Genomic DNA, 18,298 nt, shown 5'->3' with positions numbered 1-18,298 from the left:
CTGTCCCCCCCCCCCGACCCATCAACCCTCAGTTTGTTCTCTGTATTTAAAAATCTCTCTGGAAAAATTTATTTCTCCTCTGAAAGCTCTTGTAGCTACACAATCCTGTGGACCATCAAAAAGTTCAAACAGCATGTAACATTTTTGCATTACCTGAGTTTTTATGTGCTTCAGTATATGATTAAACTCCACCTTCCTAGGGTTTCCTGTGGCACTTCATATTTCTATAATCAAACGTTTTCTTAGTTTTGGCAACAGGAACATTGCTCCAACATGGTTACCCTGAATTGCTTTCAGAACCTTGATGTCCATGCTGTTTACCTCTTAGAGGGGTAAGTGCATGGATGCTGGTCAGATTGACAGAGTTAGGCAATGTGAGGCTAAGTGCCATTTATCCAAGCAGAAGCTCAGATAGGAAACTCTGAACCAACTTGCACTAAGTTGGAAGGGACCACCAGTAGTGACACTGATTATAGAACAAAGAATATGCATTATTTAGGGTCAGCCAAGGTCATAGCTATTTTCAGTCATCTCTTGATGTGGGTCATGATGGGTGGCAAGGCCAAAACCTAACAAAATTAGGGTCAGCAGGAGAGAGCAAATAGGACCATCCTTAAGCACTAATGATTTTCAAGTAAAATCATTGGGGTGAAGCTTCTTTACTCTCTGTTATACATATAGGCCCTTAAAGACAGAAGTATTCTGCCTGTCAAGATTGTACTGATACTTTTACCTATTAGTTCAACAAATTTGTATCATGGGACAGTTATTTGCCAGGCAATGTTCTAGAGTTAGGCATACAACGTGAAAAACAAGAACAATAAAAAGATGAAAATTCCTGCCTTGAGGGATAATAATTCTAGAGGGGGAAGACAGAAAATAAATAAATAAGGAAGCCCTCTAGTGTATCAAATAATGATAAGGTCCATGATTTTTTTTAATTTTTAATTGTTTTTTTAGGTCTATGAATTTTAAAAGGGCAAAGAAGGGAGACAGAGGATGTGGGAAGCAGGGAGTTGCAATATTAAGTGGATGGTCCCACTGAAGGTGTGATGTTTGAAGATGGACTTACGTGAGGAGGAATGGCACAAAGGCATTATCTGGGAGAATAGCATTCCAGGGAGAGGAACCACATATCCTTAAAGCTGGAGTGCACCGAGATTGTTCAAGAAACAGCACTGAAACTAATGGGGCTATGGTGGAATGAGAAAAAGGAAGGGTAGGAAGAAACGAGGCCAGAATGCACGATGACTTAGGACTTAGTAAGTTATTGAAGGCTTTTGTTTAGAGTGAAACAGAAAGCTACTGAGGGCTTTTGAGCACATGAATGATATTATGTTGACTTTTGGTTTGAAAAGATCATCTGGTTGGGTTTGGCTGGATTATAGCCCTGGGATAGGAAGTGGATGGGGAGAGCGGAGACAGAAGCTGCAAGGCAGTTAGGGCACCGTGAGGATCCAGGTAAGATAGAATGGTGGCTCGCACAGGGATGATAGAGGTGGACGTGGCAAAGTGGTCTGATTCTGGATAGAGCTCACAGCATCTGCTGATGTATTATATGTAGGATGTTAGAGAAAGAGAGGACTGAAGAATGAACCAAGTCCTCAGAACTGAGCATATGCAGTTGTGGTTTCCTGAGAAAGAGAAGACTATGGAAGGAGCAGGTATGTGGAGAGAAAGATGATGTTAGCAGTGCCTATGAGATGTTCAATCTCATATAATATGAATTTGGAGTACACAGGCATGGCCTGGGATGGAAAATTTGAAAGACTTTTGTATTTAAAGGCATGAAATGTGAAGAGAACACCCTTTCTTTAAACCAATACATTTTTTTAAAATTTTTTTTAACGTTTATTTATTTTTGAGACAGAGAGAGAGACAGAGCATGAATGGGGGAGGGTCAGAGAGAGAGGGAGACACAGAATCCAAAACAGGCTCCAGGCTCTGAGCTGTCAGCACAGAGCCCGACACGGGGCTCGAACTCACGGACCGCGAGATCATGACCTGAGCTGAAGTCGACCGCTTAACCGACTGAGCCACCCAGGCACCCCAAACCAATACTTTTTAGTATCTGTGTTCAAAGACCCATGTTCTTCTGTGTCATTTTAAGATTTAGGCAGGAAGTCTATGGTGTCTTTTGATTTCTACACAGAAGTTTAGAACCTCAGTACCCTGAGATCTTCTGCTGGCACTGGACTAGAGATCTAAACCTGAACACATAGTATGAGGAAAGCAAACTCCACATGTAATCTCAAATCAATTATATTTGTAGTCATTGCTGGTATTCTTTTTTACCAAACTTGTTTTGCACTCCCAATTATGATAGCAGTGATATTTAAAAATTATTACCATAATTGTTTGTAGGACAATACATTTTTCTTGACAAAGAGTTCTAAAAATTGGCATGTCTAACCCCTAGAATACAATCATCTATATTAAACAGATTTAGTGCTAAAGGAAGCTGAAGCAACACACTTTCTTTATTATTATTATTATTTGTTTTAAGAGATAGAGAGAGAACGAGTGGGAGAGGGGCAGAGGGAGATAGAGAGAATCCCAAGCAGGCTCCATGCCATCAGCGCAGAGCCCAGTGCAGGACTCAAACTCACAAACCACAAGATCATGGCCTGAGCCGAAACCAAGAATTGGATGCTCAAACAACTGAGCCACCCAGGTGTCCCAGAAGCAACACACTTCCTAAGAATGAAAGTGATGTGAGGATTACAAAGTGATTCTTACCATAGTCCTTGAGGCATACCAGCCTCTCAGCTCTAATGTGAAGGAACTGGAGATTACACTCCTTCCCTGCATAATTTCCAGACCTTGGCTTTGGTGAACAAGCATTTTTATTTAACAAACAAAGAATAGTTCTCAAGTAAAATTCCATCCTATGTATAGATTATCATTGCATATTTGTGATTTTTTCTCATATTCTCCCTCTAATTACAACCCCAGTTATCTTTTCTAAGATGTATGTTTAAAGGTAGATTTCACATTGTCATCCTAATACCACAAATCATGATCTTAATCATTTCCTTCTAATGAAGAAAGAGCTGAAACTACCTTGCAATTTTTTAATGTTACAATATCATGCCTGATATGAAACCATGTATCATAGGTTTGCTGTTAGAACTAATAAATGAATTCAGTAAAGTTGAAGGGTACAAAATCAACACTCAAAAACCTGTTGCATTTCTATACATTAATAATGAGCTATCCGAAAGAGAATAAGAAAACATTCCCATTTACAATTGCGTTAAAAGAATAAAATACCTAGGAATAAATTTAACCAAGGAGGTGAAAGACCTGTATGCTGGAACACAAGACATTGATGAAAGAAACTGAAGACACAAATAAATGGAAAGATAATTCATGTTCATGGATTGGTAGAATAAATATTATTAAAACCGCCATTCTACCCAAAGCAATCTGCAGATTCAGTATAATCCTATCAAAATTCCAATGGCATTTTCCACTGGATTAGAATGAATAATCCTAAAATTTGTATGCAATCTCAAAAGACCCAAATAGCCAAAGCAATATTGAGGAAGAAGAACAAAGCTGGACGCATCATGTTTCTCGACTTCAAACTAGATTACAAAGCTATAATAATCAAAACAATATGCTATTGTCATAAAAAAGAGACACATAGAATAGAGCAGAATAGAGAGCCCAGAAATAAATCCATACATATATGGTTAATTGATTTACAACAAAAAGGGGAAGAATATACAATGGGGAAAGACGGTCTCTTCAATAAATGGTGTTGGGAAAACTGAGCAGCTACATACAAAAGAATGAAACTAGAATACTATATTACACTATAGACAAAATTTAACTCAAAATCATTTAAAGACTTGAATATAAGACCTAAAGCCACAAAACTCCTAGAAGAAAACATAGGCATTAAGCTCCTTGATATAAGTCTTAGGGATGAGTTTTTAGATATGACTCCAAAGCAAAAGAAAAAATAAACCAGTGGGACTGTATCAAAGTAAAAAACTTCTACACAGAAAGGACTTCATCACCAAAAGAAAAGGCAACCTACTGAATGGGAGAAAATATTCGCAAGCCATAGACCAGATAAGGGTTAATATCCAAATACATAAAGAATTCATCCAACTTCGTAGCAAAAAAATGAAATAAAATAAAATAAAATAATTTAAAAAAACAAGTGGACATCTCTGAATAGGCATTTTTCCAAAGAAGACATACAGATTGCCAACATGTCATGAAAAGGTGCTCAGTGTCACTAATCATCCAGGAAATGCAAATGAAAACCACAAGGAGATATCAACTCACTCACTCCTGTTAGAATGGCTATTATCAAAAAGACAATAAATAACAAGTGTTGGAGAGGATGTGGAAGAAAGTTTTATTGGGAATGTAAACTAGTGTAGCCACTATGGAAAATGGTATGGAGGTTCCTCAAAAAATTAAATCTAGAACTACCATATGATCCAGCAATTCCACTTCTGGGTATTTATCTGAAGATAAAATGCCACTAATTCAAAAAGATATGTGCACCCCATCACATGGAAACAACCAAAGTGTTCCTCAATGGATGAGTGAGTAAAGATGTGGTGCGCACCTGCACACACACACACACACACACACACGCACGCACACACACACACCCTACTGGAATACTATTCAGCCATGAAATATAATGAAATCTTGGCAATTTATGACATGGATGGACCTTCAGGGCATATGCTAAGTGAAATAAATCAGACAGAGAAAGACAAATACTGTATGATCTCACTTGTATGTGGAATTTTAAAAACAACACACCAAGTTCATGGACATAGATAATAGATTGGTGGTTGCCAACGGTGGGGTAGGAGATGGGAGAAATGAACAAAGGGGTTCAAAAGGCACAAACTTCCAATAATAAAATAATTAAGTTATGGGGATGTAATGTACAGCATGGTGATTATAGTTAATAATTCTGTATTGCCTATTTGAAAGTTGATAAGAGAGTATATCTTAAAAATTTGCATTGCAAAAAAATTTTGTGACTGTGTATGGTGACAGATGTTATCTAGATTTATTGTGGACATTGCATGTACTCATAGCCAATCATTATATTGTACACCTGCAACTAATATATGTCAATTATTTCTCAATTTAAAAAAAAGTACAAGGAAAGGGGGAAAACATGTATTATGGGTTGAAAGAGGAAGTAGTAATCCTTTAAAGAACTGAATCTCTAGCAGTGTCTTAATTCTGTCACAAAAAGCTGAAAAGGTTTGATCTCTATCATCTAACTACCTATTATCTATCTATCTATCTATCTATCTATCTATCTATATCTTATTCTTTGACATATTCATACCCATCTTTGGCTAGCACACTGAAAGTTTTATTAAAAATATCCATATTATTGAAGTTCTCCAAATTATTTTAAAGCTTAGTTAAGCATATATCATGGTGAATGCAAACCATGTTTGCTGAATCAAGTATTTCCTAAATTCTCATCTATTTTTAGTGATTAATAGTAATAATGAAAATGATCACTTGTATTTTCCATATTCATTTTCTTTAATAGTGTTAACTTACCTGGTTTTATTGCAATTTTATTGTCTATCTATCTGGTACGCAAACATACCATGGAGAAATTCATAGGAATGAAAATCAAAAATGTGTCTTTTGTATGGAAACAAGTACAGTGATACTTAGAAATCAGTGTTTATACTTTGATATAATAAAGTTTTTAACTATTATTGGCTCAGTAGTTTCTCTTTTTTAAAAGTTTGCTCCTAGCAAACAATACAAGCAATTTTCCTTTTCATTCTCAAGTATTTTAAATATTTGTGCATTTGTATCAAATATTGCAATTTAATCCCATATGTTATTTATTCTGGAATCAGACATGCAAGTAAGAAATTTTATTCTAAGACAAGATAATCAGTTCAGACTTCAAGTAAATTATCTGTTTTATATACAAGAACAAAATGATTTCATTGTTTATCCAAAGGATTAGACTCTAAGGGAGAAAACATGGATAACTTGAGCCCAAATCCCAAATCCTACATGCAGTATAATATTACTCTGCCTACCAGCATGCTTTTGCAATGCTGTATGAATGCCCTAAAGGGAATCTACAAAATACAAAAAAATCTCAGATAGCTGTCTTGCTGATCTCATCATTTAAGCCAAGACATAATAATGCTTTTCTGTATTGGAATGTCTGGAAGCTATGTGATACCATAAATTCAGGTTGTCCAGCTATGTAAACCATAACATAGTGCTAGTCACAGGACAATCATTTTAACCATTGTGAATGATATTGCTTCTCTAGATGGCTGAAAATCACTTTTTCAGCAATAAGAACTCTCACATGGTGCTCATATAATATAGTGCACTCACAAGTAAAAATGCAGTGACTTAGAAATATAGCAAATGCAATGCAATAAAAAGCTGATATAGGAGCTATTCCAGAGTACAGCATTAATTGTATTTGCTGAGACAAGAGTGACTTTTACTAGTTTGTGTGTATGTGGTTGTATTAGAAATATAAAATTAAATAAGGATTATGACTTTTTTAGAAAAAGAATGCATAGGGGCGCCTGGGTGGCGCAGTCGGTTAAGCGTCCGACTTCAGCCAGGTCACGATCTCGCGGTCCGGGAGTTCGAGCCCCGCGTCAGGCTCTGGGCTGATGGCTCAGAGCCTGGAGCCTGTTTCCGATTCTGTGTCTCCCTCTCTCTCTGCCCCTCCCCTGTTCATGCTCTGTCTCTCTCTGTCCCAAAAATAAATAAACGTTGAAAAAAAAATTTAGAAAAAAAATAAAAAGAAAAAAAAAGAAAAAGAATGCATAAATGACACAAAATGTTATAGCTATATATCCATAAATAGATGTATATAATCCATTAAATCTACAAGCTACGATTTGCTGTAACCTTAAAATGATTTTTTTCACTATACTACACTTGATCTTAGCCAAAAGGCCGAGAAGCGTTGATTTTTTTCACTATAAATGACTTTGAGATTAGTCTCACTTTGTGAATTTGATAATCCCTGTGTGATTTTAATATTTCTGCTCTTTAACTGAATATTTAATTTACCTTTAAGGTTAAAAATGTTAAGAGAGACTTAACAGCTAACCCATTTAAGTAATATGCTTGTTTATATATATTTCTCAACCTTGATAGTAAACAATCAGTTTATCCCTGTATTCCTAATATTTAAAGAGAGGTTCCTTTCCTACTCTCTTATAGCAATCTTCATCCCATGATTTATTGCTAAGAGAATATCAGTTGCTCTGTTTTGGTTTGTTTCACTATGTGATACAATTGAAATTATATGTGGATAGATAGATTTATTAAATTTTTATTAAATATAATTTTATTAAAAATATATAATTTATAGACTCAGGAAATTAATTAGTATTGAAATAATTTAAAACTTTGCTTTAAATAATAACCAGCTTAGAAAGAATGTACCTAAATTTGGAAATGCTTAAACTGATGATACATAACAACTAAAATGCAATGAGTGAACTTTGGATCATGAATAAAAAAAATCCATAAGGGGTACTTTGGAGACAATTAGGGAAATTTTACTATAAAATGTGTATTGTATGATATTATCGAGTAATCTATTGTTGTTATAAGTGATTATTTATAAGATGCATGCCAAAGTATTTAAGAGTGAAGTATTATCATGTGTGCAAACTTATTTTCTAAAGGTTTTCATATATGTGCATAAATAATATACACACAATACACAACACAGTACTTGCATATGATAGAAAAAAATAAATGTGGCAAAGTATAACTATTCATGTCTCTTTCAGTGTTCATAGTACTCACCACTTTTCTGTTGACTTGACATTTTTCGAAGTGAAAATTTGAAGGAAAATTCTTATTCTAGTAAATGAACAATTTTGCTTAATTTTACACTAAATGTGCATGTTCTCTGTATCACTTATTTCAGAAAAGTTTTAAAATATCTTAAAAGTATTAGAAAGTGTTGACTCTTCTAAGAAAGCTATGTTCATTTAAGAAAAAAATTACAAGGAAGAAGATGCCAGTGAATTTATACATTAGAAGTTTCATCTTAGAAAATTTTGGCTGAATGTCCCTAAATTAAAATTTACACTATTAATTTGGAATCTAACATTTACCCAGGAAATGCAAATAATAAGGGTTTCATAGCCATCTTATCACTCTTCCTAGATGGGGAGGGACAGAATTAATTCCGAATGAAAAAAGGGTTAAGTACCCATCCTGTCATGGAAGTGTTGAACAAGAAATGTGAAGTAGCTGTATTAGATAATCAGACCTGTTTTCTTTATGAAAGCTTAGGCAATTAAAATACTGTGAAATTAAACATGCAATCTTTTAAGTGTGGTGTAATCAGCAATGTTAATTCTAAGTCAGTTTTATATTTGTCTCTGCACTTACAGGAGGAGCCGAAGACAAGATGTGAAACATGGAAATCCATTGACTCAATGCAGAGGATTTAATCTAAAAGGTATTAAAAGTGAGCAATGGTCAATTTTGGTAAAGAGTAGCAAAACTCTGTATCACATTTTAGTGAGGGAACCTTCATAATAAATTCAGATCTCCCATTTTAAGGAAAGATTCACTATGAAGATTCTTGGTGTTCAGATACGGAAATTAAAAATCAAATGTCATTTGTATGTATAGTAAAAAAGACAAATGTCCATGGACACAGACACCTTGGGTATGTTAGTTGGTAGGTCTTTCACATAGATATCAGTTACAGATTTTCCTAGCTATTATTTTCTTTCTGAAGAAACAAAGCTGTTACCTTCTTTCTTAAGAAAAAAAAAATTGCTCTAAAAAATTTACCACTGAAAACAAATAGAATAGTACCGTGTTTGCTTGTTATTGTGGTAAATAGAAACAACATAAAATTTACCATTTTAACCATTTTAAAATGTACAGATCTGTGGTATCAAGTACATTCACATTGTTGTACAACCAACTCATCTCTAGAACTTTTTCATCTTTCCCAAGTGAAACTCTATACCCATTAAATACTAACTCCCTATTCCCCCTGCCCCAGCCTCTGGAAGCTACCATGCTATTTTCTGTCTTTACGAATTTGACTATTCTAGATACCCCTTATAAGTGGGATCACAAAATATTCTTCGTTTTGTAACTGGCTTATTTCAGTTCTTCAGGGTTCATTCATATTGTTGACATGTGTCAGAATTTCTTTCTGTTGGAAATGGAAAAATATTCTATTGTATGCATATATCACATTTTGTTTATTCACTCATCTATCGCTAGACACTTGGATTGCTTCCACTTTGGGCTATGTGAATATCCTGCTGTTTTCATGGGTATACTACAGTGCCTTGGTTTTACAGTTTATAACCATTCCAGTACTTTTGGCGGTCCTGTCTTATGTCTTACAAGCAATCTAACCCGTTTTTCTCTGATCCTCACATGTAGATCCCATATTATTATACTTTCCCCAGTATACTTTCTCCCAGCTCCACATCAATCCCTTGAGTGAAGTATCTTCAGACAGAGCTCTTCTTAGCTCATGCAGGTGCTGCAGACACACTCTTGCTAACAATTAACACCAAGATTCCTATTGCTAATATTTTTGAGTGTGGGCCTTTCTTTAGTAAAAAAATGACGTTACTAACTCCACTAAGTATAAGGAGAAAATTATGACACATTTTGCTTGGTTGTTCCATACATCTAAGGGAATACATCCAAGTTATCATTTCTCTGTATACTATTTTATAAATACTTGTGCCAGTTGTACTAATAGTATTCGCTCTAGTGTTAGAACTGTCTGTCACTAGGGGTCACGATGAACGAACATCTATGTTGGCTTTGTGTCAGAACTTGAGTTAAGTGCTTTTTAATGGACTATCTCACTTAATGCTTATGAAACTGTACTACAGTTTCTATAATTATAATTACACTATAATTATCCCTGTTTTATGAATAAAGATTCTGTTTATGTCTAAGCTACCACATGATTATACTAAATGGTCTTCCTAAATTAAGAATTTCAGTAAAGAACCTATTTGAAAACATAATCCATGTTTTAGAGCCAAGTAAAGCTGAGGCACAGAAAGGTCAAGTAACTTGTGTAAGGTTACACACCCAGCATCGTTGAAGTCAGAATTTTGCTTCCAATACATCTGAATACAGAGATTGTGTCTTTAATCACCACTTCCCATTGTAGACACTCTTTGCTTTCTGACTTTTCCTGAAGCTTCTGAATTTCATCTATACTACATTGAGTATGGATGAAACTGGCTTTAATAATGCCTGGCACTTACTAACTCTTTAAGTAAGATGTGTTTCCTAATAATTCACAGCTTCAGTTTTCTCAGCTATGAAAAACTGAGAAAACTGAATTCATAAGTATATTGTAATAATTAAAAGTTCAAAGTGATATGAAGGACATTCCTTGGTATCAAGTAATTCTTGAATAAACATCAATTCCCCCATGTCTTTTTGTCCTTCCTTTTAGGTTAAACACAGCAGGTAAACAATGTATAATAGTCTGCTTGTTCAATGATTAAAAATTGCCTTTTGGTGGTTTCTATAGATGATCACAATTGTATAGAGAAATAAACTTTCATATAGGAGAATATGCTCTGAATTCTATTCCCTGTCTTTCTCCTTTCATTTTTGCTTTTCAGCATATAGAAATGCAGCTGAAATTGTTCAGTATGGAGTAAAAAATAACACCACTTTCCTTGAGTGTGCCCCTAAGTCTCCACAGGCATCTATCAAGTGGCTGTTACAGAAAGACAAAGACAGGAGGAAAGAGGTGAGTAAGGCAGCACTACAGCAATCAGTCAGGGCTTTGGAAAGACATTAAATCACCACCCCTTAGTGAAGTTCAGATCAAATGAAAAAGAAAAGGCATATGAACATCCTTTTATGTCCTCAGGATGACAAGTGCCACTTCCTTTAAAATCCTTTGTCTGTAGAGTTGATGAATTAATTAGAAATCCTTGCTGCCTGCGCTCAAGACGGGGGTAGTGATAGGAGGAAGCATTTGTAAAAGAAACAAGATGTGTGCAAAACCAGAAGCCAAGTTCTCACTCAGCAGCACCTTTGTGTGATTCACAAGATAAAAGGGAGCTTTTAAAAAATTCAATTTTCCTCAGCAAGAAATTTCACTGAACTATAACTTTTATGGTAAGAAGCATTTTTCTGCCGTGCAGTAATCTATTTCCTTTGCTTTATTATCCATAACTCTATGATTTTGGTTAGGTAATGTATGGAACCATTGTTTATGGGAGCACTGCCTTTATTTAGTGATATGGAAAAAGCAGTTTTTTCAAATAAAAGGACACTGACATTAACTTTTCAGTGATCTTAAAGAGCTGTTTTAGAAGGGAAACATTGTAAAACAGCATAGGGTGAAATATTATAAATAATGAAGTCCATAATACTCATGTCATGTTGTACTGACAAATAAGAGGAAGAAGAAGAAAAAAATATATGTATATATAAAGCCTTTGGGTAGTCTAAAATGTCATGTTTTTAGCAGTGTTCATAAAGTCTGATGGAGCAAAGGGGAAAATGGAGCCTTCCCCATTTGGGTGTATTCTGTTGTGGACAGTTTAAGTACTACATATTAAGTTAATTAGGACTATGTAGAAGGGACACAATCCAAAGCTATAGAACCAGGCACTGCATCAGAGTTACTGAAATAGATGTTGGCTTCATATGGAGAATACTTTACAACTCATGCCTGCCTGTCCAAAGACAGTAGGAGCTGTTTAGTCATTGTGCATCCATGTCTATGGGATATTAAACCACAGGCTGATGAGCACTTGCATAAGAAGAGATTTAACTGAGATACATGGATGGCTCGGTTGGTTGAGCATCCAACTCTTGATTTGGGCTCCGGTCATGATCTCACAGTCCTGAGGCTGAGCCCCTTGTTGGGCCCTGTGCTGCGTATGGAGACTACTTATGATTCTCTCTCCCTCTCCTGCTGCCTCTGCCCCCACTCAGGAGCGAGCTCTCTCTCTCTCAAAAAAAAAAAAAAAAAGATTATTTTTTTTAACCATCTGGAGGAAAGAGGAGCTAGATGAACGTTAAGACCTCTTCTTGCCCCAGAATTCTATGATACTAAAAAAATCTTTTTAGACATCATTATTAATAAAAATATTAAGATCTGTTTACTTTGCTACAAAAATCTGTCATCAAAAAGGACTTGAAATTTCTACAGACTAGTTAATTTTAAATTCTTTTGAGTGGATATAGGTGATAATAATTGTCTTACAACGTAAGCTGAGGTAGAAGTCATAATGTGTGGTGATGATTATTATACAGAAATGAAGTTCTTAGGCTAAAGCATGGCATGTATTCATGGACAGTCCTTCTTGAGAAGGTCTGTGTGTATATATGTGAATTGGAAATCTACAACTCAAACAGGGATTACCTTACATGAATAAAATGTTTTTCTTTAATTCACTAAAAAGTTAAATAGAGGGACATCTAGGTGGCTCAGTTGATTAAGCATCCAGCTCTTGATTTCGGCTCAGGTCATGATCTCACAGTTTGGGTCATGGGATTGAGCCCCACATCAGGCTCATGCTGAGCACAGAACCTCCTTGGTATTCTTTCTCTCCCTCTCTCTCTGCCCCTTCCCAATTTGAACATACGTGTGCTCTCTCTCTCTCAAAAATAATTAAACTTAAAAAATATTAAAAAGTTAAATAGAATCATATACAATCAGTGAATATAATTTGTATTATTTAAAGAAAACAAGTACATACAAGCTTGAATACATGCCACAGAAATAATGAAGCAATTAATAATGGATTGAGTTATAGATTTAATGATTGAATCTCTTTTGTGATATTTCTGATATTTTATTTCAGAATGCCCAAGAATGTAGGCACTCAGTTATTACTATCTTGCTTTTTCTTCAAATCTCAAAAGCATAAGATTGCTGTAAGACTAGGAAAACATTAACTATAATATAATTATGCAAATCTATTTTATCTAGAATTTATAGAGCACAATTCTACTCCTTACTTTGGCTAAGCAAACTATTACTGTCTTATTAAATTTATCCTAATTCTTTCTTAGTAGTTTAGGCAAAAAAGGTGCTTATTTCTCATGTTAATATGTAAATATTGAATTTTTTAAAAATAATGTAGACGGGGGCATCTGGGTGGCTCAGTTGTTTAAGCATCCAGCTTCGGTCTAGGTCATGATCTTGCTGTTCCTCAGTTCGAGCCCCACATTGGGCTTTGTGTTGACAGCTCAGAGCTTGGAGCCTGTTTCAGATTCTGTGTCTCCCTCTCTTTCTCTGCCCCTCCCCAACTCACACTCTGTATCTCTCTCTCTCTCAAAAATAAACATTTAAAGAATTTTTTAAAATGTAAGACAAATGATAAAAGCTCATGGAGAAAATGTACCTAGTTCATACTGAATAGCATAAAATGATCACTAAAAGTCCTCTTCCCCTTCACTTCAATATTTATTCACACTTCCCCAAAGTATAAAGCTACTAGGAATTATATATTCAATCATAATGTATTCCTCCAAATATTCTCCATAATTTTCCTATTTTTATCGTTCTCTTTGTCTCTCTCTCTCTCTCTGATGTACACTCACCCACTTTAATATCAGTAAGTACATATGCAGCTAACGTATTTTTTCTAGCCACATAGTGTTCCACTATATGAATATATCTTAAGGTTTTTTTAAAGCCATCTACTGCTTAGGTTATTGTTTTTCTTCTCATAAAACATCATTTACATGAATACTTGCATACTTGTGACTGTATCTTCTGGAATAAATTCCTAGAAAAGAAGTTTCTGCATCACATTTTATATACATGTTATATGATTTTATCAAATTGGCATCCACAATTTTTCCTAATTTTGCACAAACATAAAAGGCTTTCTCTCCTTTTTTTTTCGAATGCATTTCTACATGATTGAAACTATCTTGGGGACACACTTAAACTTTAAAAATTAAATTAACATCAAAACTTCAGTTTATATATTTCAGTCCTTCTTCCTGACCTTCCTCTTCTAGGTCTGTTCTATTATCTGTATTTCAATTGTATACTTTGCCTTTTTGTGCTTTTGTGTGAAGCTTACTTTTTATCTAAAACAATCTATGTTTGATTTTTATTTCATTGATAATAAAATACCTATTTACACAGAAATTTACCATTTAAAGAAGCATTGTACATGCATTCCTTTATTTTTATTTTGGTCAGGGGTGTTTTTTTTGTTTTTGTTTTTGTTTTTTCCCTCAGTGAAAGAACATTCTCGAGTATGCATGTTAAAGAACTTCTTACCACTTAAGTTTTTAGTCTGTTTGTTGGCAATACTATAGCTAGAACTTTAAGAAAGATTATTTCATGCATTTAACTAATATCCAGCAAATAATAGTTTTTCTAGGACAAGCCTATAATTAAATATTATCTCATAGCTTTGTATTATCTTTCCTTGGCAAGTAAAACTACTTAGAAGACTTAGAAGATGATGGCATTTCATCTTATTTTTAGTCATTCTTTAGTTTGGGATAATTGGAAAAGGCCTCGATAGTATTCAAAACTCAGTCTCTGCTTACATGATTTTTTTTGAGTCATCTTACTGCTTTAATAAAGTAATGAATTGTTTCAGTTTTTACTTAGGAGAATATTCATTCATTCATTAAAAAATGATAAAAATTCAACCATTTAACTGTGGCTTAATGATTTTACTAATAAGAGAGTATTTTGTTGCAATTAAAGACAGGAATTCCAGGATGAAATAGATATTTTAAATTATCTGTGAATTTTGTGTATATAGGTTGACTGTGATTCATATTCCCAAAGCAATCAAAACTCTGTGCTTATTGGTGGAGAAACTACTTCCATCCAAAGGGAATGAACTTTAAGCTATTTTTGGCAATGTGGGTGATAACTTCATCCTGTCTTTAATAGATTTTAATAGATTCAATGCTCTTAAGACAACGTCTCCTGGGCAAAATAGGCAGTGGAACTGACCAAAACTTTATGTTCACTAAGAAGGAAGCTGATCAGTACTAGATGCTTTTGCCAAATTCGGAAGTTCAGTGATACTCTGTATATGTTGATCATATCTTTTTAGAAGACAAAGAGTTGGGTTTGGATCTTTGATGAATCTCTCTTTTAGGTCAAGCTGAATGAACGAATCATAGCCACTTCACAAGGACTTCTAATCCGCTCTGTTCAGGATTCTGACCAAGGACTATATCACTGCATTGCAACAGAAAACAGCTTCAAGCAGACAATAGCCAAGATCAACTTCAAAGTTTTAGATTCTGAAATGGTGGCTGTTGTGACAGACAAATGGTCCCCATGGACCTGGGCCAGCTCTGTGAGAGCTTTACCCTTCCACCCAAAGGACATCATGGGGGCATTCAGCCACTCAGAAATGCAGATGATTAATCAGTACTGCAAAGACACTCGGCAGCAACATCAACATGGAGAAGAATCCCAGAAGATAAGAGGGGACTATGGCAAGTTAAAAGCTCTCATCAATAGCCGGAAAAGTAGAAACAGGAGGAATCAGTTGCCAGAGTCATAATGTTCTCTTACTTGGGGCTTATGCTTCCAGTAAAGAATGGTCTGTCTTCAATGATCAAATTTTGAGCAAAGAACCTTGTGTTTTAACCCATGGGAAATTCCTGATAAATGTGGTTACTCACTCCCAAAGTGAATATTACATGAACTGAAATGAGCATGCATTTTCTTGTATGATATTGACTAGCACTAGACATGTCATGGTCCTCATGGTGCATATAAATATTTAAGTTAACCTAGATTTTATTTATATCTTTATTTACTTTTTCTTCAAAATCGATATGGCGGCTATAAAACTAAAATTCTTACATCCCTTAATTGAATGAGGGCCATAACCCTGTGATTTTCCTTCCTTGCATTAACGGTTTAGATTTGGAATTGTCACTGATTTTAAATATGAGCACAAATGCCACATTTAAAACTTTTACATTGTAAAAGTGGTATAAATACATGTGATAGAGTAGCTCTCAAAAGAAATATTGAATAGATACAAGTCAAGGAAGAAAGCATCTAAAAATTGTATAAAACGTGAGTGATTCATAAATAAAACAATGAACAGTTTATTTTTTTCCAGTGAAATATATTATTTTTTTTTATTATTGTGAAAATGGTCAGTTGCTGATACCTGTTATTGATCTTTGGGTTTTTTTTTTTTTGTTTTAGGAAGATAAAATAAATGACCCTCACCATAAACATCTTTGATTGGAGTTATGTCAGTGAAGCATTTAAGTTTATATTCTTATGCTATTACCTTCCAAACGAAAGCACTTTTTTTGGAAGTTATTTAAGTTATTTTAGACTCAGAGAATATAATCTCACACTGTTTAATTAATTACTGTATTTGTTCTAACTTTCTAGTCTGCATGGCAAAGTAAACAATATAAGAAGAAAAAATGAAATATCAAACTTGTATATGAGAGGTGAAACTAAAATGGGAAAAAATAAAGTAAGGAATGCAATTTTATTAAGAGCTGTTTATAAAAAATATAACTAATTTTTAACGTCAGTGATTAATTTCAATAATTAACTCTCACATTTTTTTGGTTTGCCAACCTCAGATATCATACAGATTTTAAGTCACCAATTCATTTTCTTTTTAAATGATATTTAATGTGTGCTGAAGAGGTGCTCATTTTGTGGAGAAATTAAAAAAATTCAAATATGAACAAAAATAGACATACTTTCTTTTAAAAGAATGCTGGTACTTATGCACACTGGTATATAAATACAAATATGATAAGTTCTATAATGAGTAAAATAACTTTCTTCTATTTGTAAGTTTGGATCCTTTCATTAGAATAATTTATTTTTGAACGTTTTACTCCAAATAGCAATTAAATGGGAGAAATATGAGAAATGTCTTTCTATTGTTATATTTCCTTTAAAAACACAACTTTTGCTTTTTTATTTTATTTACTTTTCAAGAAATGGTCATGTTTCCAGGTGCAAATAGAAATTGCATCATATATCTTTTCAAAATCTAGTCCAAATTATAGGTATAGTTTATAGTCCACAAAGAAGTTAAGGTAGATTTATTACCTTTTTAAACACCACAGTATAAAAGCTTGAGCTAAATCATTGTCCAAATGAATGTGATCATTGATCAGAATCTAAGAAGATTTAAGATTTCTGATTTCTTATTTAAGATTTCTGATTTCTTATTTAAGTGTGTATGATTCTAAAGTACTCACTAAAGCAGTTTATTATACAGATATTTTGCCTGCTTAAAGAATATAACTAAACTTCTTTATTTCTTCTCTATGTGCAAAAATAGAAATGCACATCAGTGGAAAGCCAAATCCATCTTCAATGTTTATGACCATTCTATTCTATGTACAGAGTTAAAGTAAAATTGTTTTAGAGTCAGAAGATAGGGTAACTACACAGGTCCCCTTGCTTAGTGTAAAACCAGAATGATAGACAATAAGGGTGTTTAGTTTTGTAATATTATTTGTGCTATTTAATACCTTCTCCTTTGAACATTATTCAATTGTATATACTTTTATTACTTTTAAAATTATAGAAAATTTTGAACATAACTGCCAAATGTAAAGAAAAATTTCTCAAAAAATATTGTCAACATATACTGAATATTGGTGGTTAATTAGTATTATTTTGTGTAGTTTGACATTTCAGTGATTTAATATGTTTTCCATTTGTATTGTACATAAAATTTCCTAGGAATGCACTTTTTTCAAAGTGTAGGTTTGTGAATAGATTTTAGCATGATGAAACTGTCATTACGGTGAATGTTCACTCTGTGAGAAAACAAATGAAATGTAGTTAGTACCTTAATATTTAATTGGATATTGAAGAAATCATTTGCCTGGCAAAATAAAACATGTTGAATTCCCCAAGAATGTCTTCAACTTTTCTTTCTTTTTATTATTATTATTATTTTTGTTTTTAATTTATATCCAAGTTAGTGAGCATATAGTGCTAGAATGATTTCAGGGGTAGATTCCAGTGATTTATCCCGTATGTATAACACCCAGTGCTCATCCCAATGAGTGTCCTTCCTTATGCCCCTTAGCCATTTAGCCAATCCCCTTACACAACCCCTCCAACAATCTTCAATTTATTCTCTGTAGTTAAGAGTCTCTTGTTTTTTGTCCCCCTCCTTGTTTTTGTATTATTTTTGCTTCCCTTCCCTTATGTTTATCTGTTTTGTCTTAAATTCCTCCTATGAGTGAAGTCATATGATATTTGTCTTTCTCTGACTGGTTAATTTCGCTTAGCATAATATCTTCCAGCTCCCTCCACATA

At 34.0% G+C, this 18,298-nt stretch overlaps 1 protein-coding gene and 1 pseudogene across 1 annotated transcript in view; one reads left to right on the top strand and one right to left on the bottom strand.

Annotated features, from left to right (window-relative positions):
• Positions 1 to 17,873, top strand: part of SEMA3C (semaphorin 3C) — a 174,666-nt gene extending 156,793 nt beyond the window's left edge. Inside the window, exons 15-17 of the mRNA XM_047097367.1 lie at positions 8,412 to 8,479; positions 10,644 to 10,774; positions 15,123 to 17,873. Coding sequence (XP_046953323.1) covers positions 8,412 to 8,479; positions 10,644 to 10,774; positions 15,123 to 15,536 — 613 coding nt within the window. The 3' untranslated portion in view covers positions 15,537 to 17,873. The remainder of the gene's footprint in view (positions 1 to 8,411; positions 8,480 to 10,643; positions 10,775 to 15,122) is intronic.
• Positions 6,831 to 6,963, bottom strand: LOC124525278 (uncharacterized; annotated as a pseudogene).
• Positions 17,874 to 18,298: the final 425 nt, after the last annotated feature.

The sequence above is a fragment of the Lynx rufus genome, unplaced genomic scaffold, assembly GCF_022079265.1.
Source record: "Lynx rufus isolate CCGP_SWC_20201006 ecotype Redwood Valley unplaced genomic scaffold, mLynRuf1.p SCAF_4, whole genome shotgun sequence".
Taxonomy (NCBI): Eukaryota; Metazoa; Chordata; class Mammalia; order Carnivora; family Felidae; genus Lynx; species Lynx rufus.
The sequence above is the reverse complement of the archived record's forward strand: the minus strand, read 5'-3'. Positions and strand labels throughout refer to the sequence as shown.